Below are 15,227 nucleotides of genomic sequence, written 5' to 3' on the forward strand. Positions count from 1 at the left end.
GTGATTATCAGGAAGCTTTCCATGGATCCCTCCTCTAAAAACTAGGTCCGTCTTATGGTCAGGTGCGTCTTATAGAGCGAAAAATATGGTAACTACTGAACAGCTTCAGCAGTTACATACCCGTCTTTATAGTTTCATGGCTGCAAAGGGTATCAGAAGGTTGATCTGAGCTTGCTGGCAAGCTGTATGCATAAAGAATTCAGCAAGAATATTCTACAAGGAAGAAGATTCTGTGCTTTCATAGTTAGAAGGAAGGTGTCAAGTCAAAGCAGTATCAGCCAAAGTTATTACATTAGTTGGCCCACCCAAACTCTTCAGTTTTTCCTTTGAAAGTAAACATCACAGAGACCCATTACGCTAGCATAACAGCTTGGATATTTAGAGTCACCAGTTCATGAGCAGAGTGCACAGGTTGCATTTAGGTCTCAAATTCAGTCCTTGACATGTCTACTCAAAAGGCTCACAATGACAGAGTTCTGCCTTGGACTGTGGTGAGCTGCCACTGCATGGAATTGAAGAATAAATGAACCAATTATGACTTCATACAAGAATCCTTTATAAGTTGATCACAAGTAGTTAAGACTTCCCATTTGCTGGGTAAACTAAAATGCTGATATCCTCTATTACACATGAGTTACATCCAGTTTCAAAAACTGTTAAGATACATAGTTTCAGAGATACAAAATTTGTCTGGTGTTATTTATTTCATTCTATTCTGCCCAATAGCCAAAGCTCCCTGGGCAGTTCACAAAAATACATGAAACATAGCAGTGAAATACAGCACAAATCATTTTTTAATTATGTATACAGAAAAATGTAAACAGCTCAAACAATTTCAACACAAACTAGACCTGTTTAAGAGCTGATATAAACCCCCATCTTGCCATTAACTGTTTGGGAAAGTGTGTCTTCACCTGGCACTGAAAAGATGACGAGTTGAGCATCAGGGGAGTGATCATTTTATAATTGAGAGCCCATCACTGAGAAGGCCTTCTCCCATGTTGCCACCCTCCAGGTTCTCTTCAAGGTGACACTCAGAGGAAGACCTCAGTTGTTGAAAGTAGTGCCCAGGTATTCAGGAAAAGCATTCCATCGGGTACAGCAGTCCCAAACTGTGTAAGCCTTTATAGATTAAAACCAGCTCCTTGAATTGTGCTGGGAAGCTCTGGGGCACCATCTGGTGGCCAGAAATGGAAGGCCACCATAGTAATTGCAGGATCAGGTCCAGGCCCTGCTGGAGCTCTCAACCTCCCGATGGGAGCTAGCTGGGAGAACTGGGGGAAGAGCTATGTAAGACCAAGCTTTCCTCTCCAGTGGCTGCCTCAGCAACACAGATCTTGTTAGTTTGTGGCCTGTTTTGGCTCCTGCATCTTGCCTGACCCTTGCTGCATCCAGTTCCTTCTTTGCCACCTTGCCTCGGCCTTGCCTTGCCCTTTCACATCTTCTGTTGCTCCAGAATCTTGCTTGGTTTACCCTACTTCAGGTATCTGCTCCCTGGTCTGTTTGCCTTCCTCGTTATGAAGGTTTAACTCATCTATGAGCACATCTTTGCCTTGCTTTAATACATGTACCTGACACTGGTCTGCTTCTTGACCATGACTGCCTCTGACCCAACCACCAGGATCTGAACAGTGTTTAAACCCTGCCCTAGCTTGGGTCCTCTTACCCTGGTCCTGGTACATCTGCCAAGACTCCTGCTGCCCATACCCTAGACTGCTGCATTTTGCATAAGATGCAGCTTCTGAACAGTCTTCAAGGCCAACCCCAGATAGAGTACATTGCACTAATCTAACTTGGAGATTACCAACACATAGATCACTGAACCCAGATCATCCCTGTCCAGATAAGGGCATAACTGGGGCAGCTCTATTCTGTGCCACTGAGGCCACCTGGACGTCAAGTGACAGATGGTTCCAGGGGAACCCCCAGGCTAAGAACCTGTGCCTTCAAAGGGAGTGGAACCCCATCCAAAAAAAGTTGAGCAATCTTTATAAGGTCAGAGAATCCCTTCTATTCTCATAACTAGGTTTGGTTTAACCCCCCAACAACCAAGAGTTTCCAGGTTTACAACAATTAAAAGACACAACTCGGACACTTTGCTCAACTCGAGCAATTCCTGGATTAAACAAACCATCACATACAAGCCAAAGTATTTTAAAAGTATTTTAAAACAGTCCTTTCCACTCACCTTCCAAAATTCAAGCCTTTGTACTGGGCAGCTTTTGTTGGCCTATCTGAATGAAGCTCTTACTTATATGTACTGAGTACAAATGTCTTTTGCTAAATATCCATCTTAATGTTCCTGTCGGGAAATCATGCATTTATAGTTAATCTACAGCTTCCTATGTTATATCAACATTGATTAGGAAGTCAGAAAGTTCATTAAATTGAATAAGCCCTGATCTTGCAGTTTCCTGGAACAAGGGTGAGAGAGGAGAAACCAGAGCCTACTATTTAATGCCTGGTAAATCAACTGGACTAAGGAGAAGCCTAGAGTGGTACACAGCAGAAGCATCCTAGTTTTGACAGGGGTATTGAAAGTTCTTGCCCTTCTCTCCTAATGACACACAGACTTTAAGTTTCCATATGGAAGCAAACTCTTCCATCATTTTATATATGAACAGCAAATATATCAAGATCTTGTATTCCAACACCAGGACCATACAGCACATCATACAGAGTATATGCTTTTTGTTTATATTCTGTAGTTTAAAAGGAGACCCTGAGAACCAAGGTGTTTTGCAGCCTCATAATCTACAGTTACTAGGCAACTGTGCAGTTACATGACTTTTTGAAAAGATGCAGATCAATTGTAAGAGTCAGTTATTAGACTCATGTCCTCCAGAGAGACAGCAGGAGTGGATTTCATGCTGCTGACAGATCAAGACATTCAGTTCAAGTTGCAGAGCAGGAAAAAATTCCTATATAAAAGCAAGAAAGTCTTATGGATCTTAAGACTAATAGGCTTATAGCATAAACTTTTGTGTAGGAGTGTGATCAAAAACAAATGAAAAAATACTGAGCATGATCCTGCCAAAACTATACAGTGACGTTCTACTGCCCTCAGAAAGAGAAGAGCATCTCCTTCATTATCCCCTACTGACATTAATAAAACTTCAAAGAGCTTCACTTTGGCTGGGTTGCACCCATTCATCAATGAGGATATTATAACCTTACACAACCAAATAGGATGCTGCTTCATTTATGAATAAAACTGTCCACTTAACTACACACAGAACTACAAGAGCCAAATGTTCTAGCTGTCATTTAAGGTCCAATACCTAAAAGCATATTTTAATTATGTTATTTTGAATCCTCATAAGTTAGAACATGAGTTGTACTGATCTACTGGTATTTTGTCTTCCAGTGGACCTCATTGTTTTTATGAGATTTGTCAACACTCATCAGTTTCAATCCTGTGCTCACTTACCTATAAAATAATTCCTATTGAACTAAGTGGGGTTTAGACTTCCAAGTACACACACTCTAAATCAGGACTGTTATGCCCCAGTCTAACTGGTATGCATTCTATTCTCCAGTGCACTTCAACTCTTCTTTTTGTACACATCTACCACTTCTTAAATTTGTGAAGCAACTAAGTAGACAACCACATTTTTTTAAAAATCACATTGCATTCAATGCTGTAGTGTCCAAGGGTCCCTGTGATGTAATAAAGGGTTGTATAACAGGATGTTTAACAAGTTCGGTCATCACCCCACCCCCAAAAAATGGTGTTAGAATTTTAAAAACCAAATAAGCATAGCAACAATTAACTTAAAAACACAAAGTAGTAGATGATTAGCAAGGCAATCCCTTCATAATGCTGCCATGCGCACAGTGAGTTGTATCCAACGTTACAATAGAAGAGAAAGTACAAGGAGAGGCATTCTTCTGTTTGCACAAGCATAGCTAGTGTAAGCAGCACCTAGCCTAATGGAGATGTGTTGAGGAACTGCAACACCTTGCACAAGAAAAATCAGAGTATTGCATCTGACCCTTTTCCACATGTGGTAGAAGCCTTGCCTTTGGAGAATGAGACAATTGGATACAACTCACACACACATGCTTATCTGTCTTAAGAACATAACTTGTCCTGCTCCTTCCTATCAAATGATAGGATGACTACCCCCATATCCTAAGACAGAGACCCAAACCAGGCAAGTTGCACAATAGTAACCAGGTTGATAACCAAAAAGATCCAACAACATTCACAAAGTAGGAACATTTATGTGATACAGAGGAGGGTAACATACGGCATTTACCAAGTCACCATGCCAATAAAACAACATGCAACGTATGCCAGGAAATAACCCAGAAGAGATTGAAATGAAAGGTACATTCAAACTAAGGAAAAGGCTAAGGCTAACAGTGAAGGGAGAGACCCAAGTTATTTTGCACGTCCTAGATTTAACCAAATATTTAATAATCAAAGCAACACCATTTCTCCAAGCTTACTGGAGCCCCAGATCATCAAATCATCTCTTTCCATTTAAGAAAAGATTAAATAATAGATTCTACTTGTATCTGTTCCACTATAGCTAAAGCTCTACTATATAAGAAAGCCCTAATGATCTGGCACCAAAGCTGCTCTTGACTCCACGCAAACACAATGGCTGCACCAGGCTGTGGGGCTTGATCCCTCCAAATCAATTCTGCATGGACGCAGTGATAACCACACAGGTCAGCTGCACAGCGAGGATTAAATAATCGCACAGAGGCATTTTTATGCAAATAAAGGGGAAACAGCAACTGTGTGGCAACTGCCCTCATAAACACCACAGGAAAAGCAAACAGATCCATTCTTACAAGCTCATGCAACAAGAGTGGCGTACATGAAAATCATGTCCATAAAAGCTTGACTGTATAAACAAGTAGATGGGTAAAAATTATTTTACAGTATCCCAGTGAATCAGTGAGAGAACAAGAACAGTAAGAGAAAGGCAAATTCATTCTCTACAACATATGAAATGATCCAACAAGTGCTTGGGTTTGTTTCAGGCTGTTCTACTATGGGCAGACCTAAAAAACAGGAGAATTGCTTAGCCTCATGTCAACAAAGACTCTCACATGGTCTGCACCATAAATATACTTACTTGAATCCTCCCATCGGAGAAGATGTAGTTTCCAAGCTGAGTAATAGAGAAATCCCAACACCAGAAAGAGACAGAGGGCTAGTAGCACATTACGCAAAAGCACCAGAAGTCCCATCTTCATATGGGATTCGCTCTTCTACAACACCTGGGGGAAAGAAACCAATTTGAGCCTTGCATTTTCTAATCAATTTACTATATTCTACAGTTAAAGCAGCAAATGTAAGTTCTAGACTAGGCATTGACCCCAGCTTATTTAGCACTTTGGAAAACAGCCTGGTTCAAGTATGCAATTCAGTTTGCATTGCAATTTGGAGTCCATCCACATCAAACTGGTATGGAATTTTAGAAATACGAGGCTTTGTGCTTCCCAGTGACTATCATGGCAATATGGTGTTAAAGGCTATTTTGCCCCTCTTGGTCAGAAATGGAGCCACACTCTCTGCTCTAGCCTTAATCAGCCCAGAGAACAAAAAGCAAAAGCAGGAGACATAGGATAGGTGTCACACAACACAACAAGCTGGTGTGTCATGTTGTCCGAACCCCAGTGTGGTATTTTGGTATGGTATGGCTTTAGAATCCAAGAACAGAAGCAATACTCTGTTCTATGACACCTATGACACAATGGCTTCTTGTGTCGCCTGAATCTGGGAAACACAGCTCTTCATGGTGTCATGGTACCAAGGCCAGGACCATAGAACTGGTTTGCCAGAGTGGCCTTGCTGTTCTTGCCCAGCAGCTGGCCAAAGAATGCTACCAACAGCTGCTGTTTTGCTGCTGTTTCTGCAGTACTGCCCAGCAGATTTTACCTCTTTTTACCAAACTGTGGACCAAGCAACCCCCTCTTGCCCTGTGGAGCAAGAGCTGAGGTGTCCAATTAGCTCCTTCATCTTCTGCACTGCATTTCAGAACAAGAGCCCTGACAAAGACTGCTTGACAAGTGAGGCTGTCAAAGAAAATCTCCCTACAGTGCCTCCTGGGATACCACCTGGAGGACTGAGCAGGAAGGGGACAGTGGAGGCAGTAGAGTTACCACCATGTTCCCAATCATCTACTAGGCACTTCTATGCAAAAAAATATGAAGCATGAAAAGCACACAGGGTTGCCTGTTGTGACATGTGAATATATCCATAAAGCTGATGTATCTCTTTGCTAGCAAAGCCTCATTCTAGATGAGCTTCAATTCTGTTGGCTATCCCTAGGAAATGACAAGCCCACACTGAAACAGCCTACGTCTTCTCAGGCTTTGGGTTTCATCTGAATCCAAAACACATCCTTGATAGGTTCACTTCCTAGCATACATATTATCCAGGCACTCTTATCATGGACAATGATACCCAATTCTGTCTATCTCTTCCACGGACATTAAGTTCTAGTAAGACAAACAGAATACACTTGTAACTGCAAAAATCAAAATAAAATCAGGATGTTACTCCTCCAAGCTTTAGTCTGTCATTGCAAATACTAACTGCTACTAGATTGCTAAAACACAGGAAGCCAGCCCTTTACTTGATCAGTCTGATTTGGAAGTCTACTCTTCCATAATGCATTGGGCTCAGTTTAGAACAATTGCTGAAATTTCAGACATTCTAACTTTTATTCTATAAAATAATCCACAAGATGGATGAATGGCACAAAAATACTTATACACAAAACACCAAGTCTAAACTTGCCTGATTTAATTATACAAGTCCCAAAAAAATAACTTTTCCCTTAAAAAGTATTATTCATGTTCATTTGAATGTTACTCGCAGCCATTTATCCTTTGTACTATTATCCTGTTATTTACATCATCGTAAATAGTTTTGGCTCCCTCCAAAACTTCATCAACCTTCCTTTATCAATTCCAACTACAATATACATCATGATTATGGCAACAATGCTCACAAAGTTCACTGAGATAAAGTACTATAAGATCCAATATCTTATAGATTATATGGCTAGGTTTTATAGGTGTGGCTAAGCAAGGCTTATACATTTCCAGTGTCTCTAGAACTGTTCAGAATGGTACAGAAAACCAACTAATATTAGATTATATTGACTTGATATATGGTTCTGTTAGAACTACTCCCATTTTGGAACAGTAAAATCTGAAAATTATTATTTATTACTTAATTATTACTTAATAACAAGAAAAATGATGACTGCTCAGCAATGGAAAATATGAATCTGCCATCTACAATAAACTGGATGAATGAGTCACTGTTCTTATAAAAAACTTTTGAGTTTTGTGGGTATTGGAAGTTCAAAAACAACAATCTGTTCTGAGAAAATGGGACTTTATTTGCATTACGTTGGAACAAAAAAATAGAAGATTCAGGCTAAATTCAGGAAGCCCACTCATAGTTAGAGAACTGCATATACATCACAATCTAGACACTTCCTCTTTCTAATCAAGTACTTCCATTTTTGATCACACTGCACAAAATTGCAACCTCAGTGCCAACTATGGTTTAACGAAAACAAGAAGCCACAATTAAGCCACACACATGAATAAGAGGAAGAGCAGAGGAAGGATAACGAACAGCTGTGCCTTACTCCTAATCCTCCAAACAGTGGCTTGGCATATCATCGGAATTCAGATATTCTAGAACCACATACTGATCAAAACCACTGGGACATAGCAAAATAGGATTTATCCCACAACTTGTCAGGTGTGGATTCTATAATACATTAAGGGTGTGATCCTATGGCCACCAGATGCCACCCAGACGTACACAAGAGAACTTGGAGTACTAGCTCAGACTTCAGAAACTTGTTGGAGCTTAGTCTATGAACTCAAAGTGCCATCCCTGCCCCTTCACAGCTGGTGCAACAAAAGCAACCTTCAAGACAGAGCTTTGTGAGTATTCCAGTGGTGGGGAGGAGAGGAAGAGACTGGTGTTGATGCCTGGTGGCACCTGAGCCTCCTCTCATGCTCTGGGGCAAGCACTCAGCCGAAACTCGCCTTCTAAGTGTTTTGGAGGGCAGGGGAAGCATGGAGGTGACCTTCACCTCTCAGCATCTTCCACCCTCTTAACATGCTCATAATCCTCTGAGTTCAGAGGGTTGTAGGCAGCCTCATTGGCATACATGGGCCAGATTGCCCTCCCCTAAACAAAAAGAGCACTTGCTAAAATGTTCCAAATACTGTAATAGCCCCAAGCAAACATAACACATTGTTCTAAGAAAAATATGCCAATCTGCATGGTTTTATTAACAGAGTGCAAAAGCTAGGGCCAGAGACACAATATATTAATTTGTTTTAATGTACAGAAAGTCCTATTAAAAGACAGCTGATAAATGGAAACCTTGGTGCTCTTTTATAAGGGCAAATTATACACAATAGTGAAGAGCACGTCTTCTGTTGCCTTATTAATGGGGAAGTACATGAAGCAGACGGAAAAGACAGTGAGTGAGCAGAAACAAAGTCTCTACCCTCCAACCATTAGAGTACTTCCCTCTAGGTTTTAAAGTTTTCACTACATACAGTCTTGCAACATGAAGTACCTTCATCTAAATTCTGGGTCCACATTTATATGAGACCACTGTTACTGTGATTGCACCTTTCTTTAAAATTCTTTCGGGAAGCAGTAGGATTGGTGTTGCAAATGCGCACGGGATTCTGACAAAACCTGAAGTCCGGGCAGAATCAGGCAGTTTCAGTCCAGTTCTGTTGCACCCCAAGGCAAATGAGGATTCTCTCCAAAGCCATGAACTGATGTCATGTCCAGAATATGGTTTCATTATCAGCACGTCTTCAGGCAATGTGCAAACCTGATGTCCCCTGAATATATTCTTATATATTTCATGTCTAATTCATCCACTATCCGATGTTCTATGGATGAATTACAAAGAGTTAAATAATTAAAATGTCATAGAAAGAATTAAAATATTAAATGTAATATTTAACATAATACAATACAATAAATCCCTAATTCAGTTGCTCTAAACACTAATTATGGGCAGAGGGAGGGCATCCAGTTGAGTGACTGGCAACAGAATTTCAATTTTACAGCACATTTTACCATGGCTGCAATCACTGTGCCTTGGGGGAAGGAGTGGATTCCATTTAGGTTTTCATAAAAATTCTCTGTCTTCCATTTCTCTCAGTAACAGCTTAGCACTTTTCTACACAAGGCTGTTAATCCACTATATCGTCTTTGAGTTTTGTCGCAGCCATTCATTTCCTCCTTTCCTGCTACATGACCTCTAGGAAGCATTGCAGTATAGCAGAATAACAACTGCACAAGTAAAAAAGCTGTTTCTTTAGCTTTCTCAAATAGGTTTTCTACTAAAAAAAAAAAAAAAAACAACCCTCCCTGATTACTGATAGTGACATAGGAATATCATGATCCGGGCTGAAGACCCAGTAAACAGCTATGAGTAGGGAATGACAAGTACATCATACATGCCTCATGTAGAAAAGGTCTTAGGGAATAAGGGGGGAAATGGGATAAATTACTTCTGAGTGGGTGAGGTAGGATGACATGGCTTCAAGTTTTAAGGCTGGCTGGGACATGGCTGAAAGTTGTAAGCCTTTTTTCTAGAGTTAAAGCAACACTGAAGCAAGCAGACACATAAGGGGGCACAGGACAGCCCTGTTGGTAGAATGAGCCTCTTGGCAGAAGAGCTGGTTCAGTGACTGATGTTTAAAAAGCATACTCAAAGCTATACTTAAGTTCAAGATAGATTCACTCACAGTATATATCTGCGGATCACCTGAAGGGCTGCAATTCTGAAGAGTGAGCAAATCCTGCGTAAACTAAGAGACAAGATTCTCTCTCCTCTCTTAGTAATTAGAGAACGGGAGCATTACAATATTACGCATGGACTACCTAAAGGAACTCTGAAATATAAAACCAAGTTGGTTTGAACTACAGGACAAGTTTTAGCATACAACTCAACAGCTGCAACTATAGGAGGATCTGGGTTTCTTAGCCTGATCACTGGTTCCAGCCACATGTAATTTTACACATTTTTCAGATATCTAAATCCTGTTTCATGGCTCCTGTGTCAAACGCAACAAAAGTGACAACACTCACAACATCCACCAGCATTAAGGGACACAACTGGTAAACACTCTACTATTCCAGAGACTTCAAGAAAGCAAACTGCCATTCCCACCCCTTCATTCTGCTCACCTGAAAGGAGTTCCCCTTTCCTTCAATATCCTGTTTGAGTAATTACCCGTGAAAGGTCATGCCTTGAACGCCTCTATACTCCATATGTAACCCGCTATTCCACTGCTAGTACATTTCATACCCCACCCTGTTTGTCATGAAGAGAAACAAATATTGCAGAAACCTCATCTGATAGCCAGCTGGAGTCCAAGTCACATTTAGCTAATCTGGAAAGAAATCTAACTGTCTTCCATGTAACTGCAGCAATCAATACTCAAAGAGAAGAGTACAGTAACACTGTTTCGCCATTATCTGCAACAGCTGCCCTTGCTCAAAGTGATTTCCCCACTTCCTATAAAAAGTCAAGTGCTACAAAGGGCAGAGTTGTTTGAAACTGAACTGTTTACAAAGTAACATATGCTGTTCTCTTGAAGGTTTCAATGAATATCATGACAAAAAGGAAAGATTCATCTGCTTGTATGCGGTACTAGATCTAGCAAAAGGCCAAAGATGATTGGCACTGGTACAATGTATTACTGCTCACACTATTATACCCCCAAAATTGCTACAGGGTATTAACCAAACGTAGGTGTACACTTTCAAAATTACGGTCATTGCTTTCTTGACCCAAGCTGTGCCTACAGGCAAAATGATGAACAAAACAGACACTTCGGGTATGAAGCCTACTCAGAGTAATTCTATGCATTTCTATTCAGAAATAAGTCTCACTAAGTTCAGTGGAACATACTCCCAGGCATGGGACGGTGGCCCGACATAACATCCAAGTAAGCTTTGCAAGTGACTGCCAATCCAAAACATCAAACTGTAGTTTGAAGTACTTTTGCAAGCCACAGGTTTGCTAACTGTAGTTTGAAGTATGCCTGCATTTACAATAAGAGTCAGGCTTGCAATATTCAAAGATCAAGAAGGATATGAGAGAATTGATGTGTTCATATGGGAATAGAAGCATCCACATCTTTAAGTTCAGGATCCAGTTTAATAAATAACACCTGCCTCATTGCAAGACAGGCTAGAAAAAGTAAGACCTGTATCACCGTGAGGTTATTAGCAAAGCAGCAGCATTCCCAATGCCTGGCAAACTTTAGCTTTAGCCCAAAATAAGTTCCCTGCTTCTAGAAATTAAAAAAACTAATGTAATTTTATTGTAGCAATTTCTACCAAAACTAAATTCCTAATCCAAAGTAAGTATTGAGGCTTACCCTCTACATGAACTCCTCAAGCAGATTTAACAATAGTGAGACTACGCAAAGTACTTTTAAAATATAGCTGCGGTCCATCCCTCTTGAAGTCCATCCCTTTCATCTGTCCTGTTTTTTGGCATTCCACCCATGTTAGCTAACAAGCAAATACAAGAATCAATATTAGGACTGGTGTATTTAACTTATTCTTACACGGTCCAAAATCCAGCATAAAATACAAAGTAGATCACATAATTCATGATGAAATCCTAAGCAAGCTCTAAGGAGCACAAAAAAGATCTTTAATTATTGAGGATTATTGAGACTGAGAGTCAGTTAAATATAATGTATAACTACGTATGGTGAGCATTGAGATAGATGAACAAAAAAACCTTTTATGCTAATAATCCACCTGGATTACCTCTGTCCACTCCAGAATAATTTCTGTACAGAATGTATGTATAATGTGCCTTTAAGACACTTACAAAAAGGGAACTAAATTTGCGGCAATATACAGATATATGCACTGATATACAGATATAGCATCTTACTATTTAAACTATTTTTGCATATACCCTACAAAATTCTCAATGTTAAAAAAGTCAGAGGTAGAATTTATGGAAATGTTGAGTGCTTTTATTTTCACCTTTTATTCTTTCTTGTTTGTTATCTGATAAAATATGCTTAGGTTAGATCCCTTATTATTGTGAACATTGCAAATAACAGGTTAAAATTCATTTCATCTGCTTAGAGAAGGCAAGTCTGAAAAGTTAGTGTCACACCATATATTTTAGATATATTTACTAGGGAATTTCCCACCACATTTTTCTTAGTCTTCGTACTACTACTCTAACTACATCACTGCACCAGGGAGAAAACGAGTAACAGTAGTTTATTTATGTATATAACATATGCCTTTGCCACCTCTCAGTCTGACAACTTCCAGGGTAGCCTCCAAAAATCATAAAACAATGTGTGTTGTTCCTTTTGTGTTTAATTTTTGTTTTAGTATTTTATTATCCTTTTTTGCAAGACATTTTAGGGACTCTCATGGATGAGATGATAATAAATAACACTGAAAAGAACAAGAACAAAACATGGTAAGACAAACCAGCAGAGCCAGTAAATGATTTGTCAGCAACAGTTCGCATCAGTTGGGCTGGACTGCACTGGTAAGCAAATAAAAGTTTTCACCAGGGGCTGGAGAAACATCAAGTCCAGCAGGGCATGACAACTGAAAAGGCCCTCTTATCAGTCTTTATCTGCCAGGCTTCAGAAGGGGGTGGATTTTGGACACTGGACTCAGATTTCAAGCCGTTTAAGTCACTTTGGTTCTGTGTAATAGATGATCCCTGTTGGCATGATGCCATCCTTCTAAAATTGATAGGCACTTTTTGACTTACAAGATGCACCTCTGAGCAGGCAAACCAGCTGTTGTCTTTGTCATTGTGCATCTTTCACACCAACTGACCTGGAGATACAGCAACCTCCAGGACCTGCCTTATCACTACACAATGCAATTATCTGCATTTGCACCTGAGGGTGCACTACTTGGGATTTTCATCTGAGATAGTGAAATGCCTGGCTGTGTCTCCTGCCTCCAGTGATACATTTCTGAAAAGTCACCTTTGCTTGAACAAGGCCCAATTTATGTTTACCAGCAGGCACGTGAGAGTCATTTCTGGATCAGAAGCCAGAAACAAAATGGAAACATCCAATTACACAGTTCCTCTTCACTGAACCATCACACATTTCCATGGCTAAACAGTGGCCATGCATACAGCTCCAGTCGTGTCACTCTTACCTTCAAACCATGTCTCAAAGCAGCATGGGAATTCATCATGAGGAAATGCCAGGGCATGCAACCACTTGGCAGCCTTGCATGATATTCTGTGGCTGGACTGTGATACGTCAGAATGCAGGCAGTGGTTAAATGTCTAGATACTGCCTTACACCAGAAAACAAAAAACAAACAAAAATTCAAAGACAGCAGTTTGGCTCAGATGATGTGACAACCCACCATGGTTTGTTATCATGGGGAGGTTCTGCCATGCTAGCACAGCCCAGGTAACCTCAGCTAGGTGGTTGTTGTTGTTTTCAAACAACACACCCTGAGAACCCATGAGTTGTTCTAGGGTTGCTGCCTCCCCTGATGGGTTGTCACGTTGTCCAAATCCAGAGGACAGAGACCACCACGAGTGAGCTCAACAGCCAGTGAGCTGCTTTATGAAGGCCGCAAAATGATATGCCACCCTTGACAAGTAGCTGTCAATGAGCCCTGCTGACAGTGGCTTCCAAAGAACCCAAGTGGCACCTGGAGGCTGCTCTCAAAAGCTCTTCCCTGCTCACAGAAGCGAGGAATGGCCATCCTTGCCGAGAGGAGCAGATCCTACTGGAAAGGATGGCTGGGATCCTAACCAACTTCCCCAATACGCTGAGAAGAGACCTCTCAAGCCCCTGGTAAGGGCATGCTCTATGGTGCTACCCCATGCTTTGGAGAACCCCACACAGTAGATCAGGCATTCCTGACTGCTGCTGGAGAGAGGAGGTGGGCTGAACGAGCCACCTGGCAGCACTGCCCCAGGCCTGGGTCAGCAGTGCCATGTAGACTGGGCACCCCACCTGCTTCCTGCCCAGGAACAGATCACCTAGGCAGAAGGCAGGAGCATAGGCAGGACCACTGGACAGACCAGGGATTACCACCTCCTGTCTCCTGCTTGGGATGCAGCGGGAGACAAGGATGCCCACCTGGGTCCCCTGCCTCCCCATTTCACTTCAAAGCATGGCCCTTGCTTGTGCTATGCACTAGTGAAGCACTAGTTCTCCTATACTCAGCACTAGTCAGCCTTCACCTGGAGTACTGTGTCCAGTTCTGGGAACCTAAGTTTTGAAAAGATGGAGCAAAGCTAGAAGGATGCAGAGGAGGGCAACAGGAATGATTCAGGGATGGGATGCACAGCCCTGTGAGGAAAGATTGCAAAAACCAGGCATGTTCCGCCTCAAGAAGAGAAGGCTGAGGGGTGATATGATAGCACTCTACAAGTACCTGAACAGCTTTCACAAAGGGGAAGGACAAGATCACTTTCCATCCATTCCAGCATGCAAGACACAGAACAACAGACTTGAGGTAAAAGAAAGCAGATTCAGACTAGACACCAGGAAGAACTTCCTGTCAGAGCAGTACGACAATGGAACCTGTTACCTGGGGAAGTTGTGGGCTCTCCCTCACTAGAGACTTTCAAAAGCATCTGGACAGTCATCTGAATGAGATGGTGTGATTTAGCGTCCTGCAACAGCAAGGAGTTGGACCCAATGGCCTTCTGCCCCCTTCCAATTCTACTATTCCATGATTCTACAAAATATGATATTATTTCTACTAGTAGTATTATCCTTTTGCCTGCACCACAGAGTTTCTGCCCTGAAGCACAGTGCAGTCAACTTCCAGGCTGGGCTGGGGCAACATGCAGGGGGTAGCCCCCTTCACACTGCTGCAGCTGAGCCGGAAGGAGATCCCCTTGGCCGACCCTGTGTCAGCCACAGTAAGATGAAACCAGCTCACAATCATGACTGTCAAAAAGAGATTCTTTCCTCTAGGTGGTCAAAATATCCACAATGAGCCTGATTGTCCACTGGGCTCATTGTGGGTATTTCTAAAAACAACCAGCCCACCCTGGCTTATTGCCTGGAGGAGTTGTCATGTCATGTGAATTTAACCACTATGTCAGGAAGAAATCTAGGCCAGAACTTTTCCCCTGATACAAAGCTTGCTTTTCAGGACAGCACATAAGAAAAGAAGGGAATGGAAGAACTATTGATTAAATTCTGTCAGGAAGGTC

The 15,227-nt window shown here is 41.5% G+C and overlaps 1 protein-coding gene across 8 annotated transcripts in view; it reads right to left on the minus strand.

Annotated features, from left to right (window-relative positions):
* The window catches only part of ST3GAL3 (ST3 beta-galactoside alpha-2,3-sialyltransferase 3), a 237,435-nt gene that overhangs the window by 207,234 nt on the left and 14,974 nt on the right, over nucleotides 1-15,227 (minus strand). For all 8 annotated transcript variants that reach the window (XM_044442715.1, XM_044442726.1, XM_044442694.1 and 5 more), the window contains exon 2: nucleotides 5,094-5,238. In XM_044442715.1, the coding sequence (XP_044298650.1) occupies nucleotides 5,094-5,214 (121 nt within the window). In that variant the 5' untranslated portion in view covers nucleotides 5,215-5,238. The remainder of the gene's footprint in view (nucleotides 1-5,093; nucleotides 5,239-15,227) is intronic.

Source organism: Varanus komodoensis, unplaced genomic scaffold (genome assembly GCF_004798865.1).
Source record: "Varanus komodoensis strain SLA01 unplaced genomic scaffold, ASM479886v1 scaffold1, whole genome shotgun sequence".
In the NCBI taxonomy this organism is placed as follows: domain Eukaryota; kingdom Metazoa; phylum Chordata; class Lepidosauria; order Squamata; family Varanidae; genus Varanus; species Varanus komodoensis.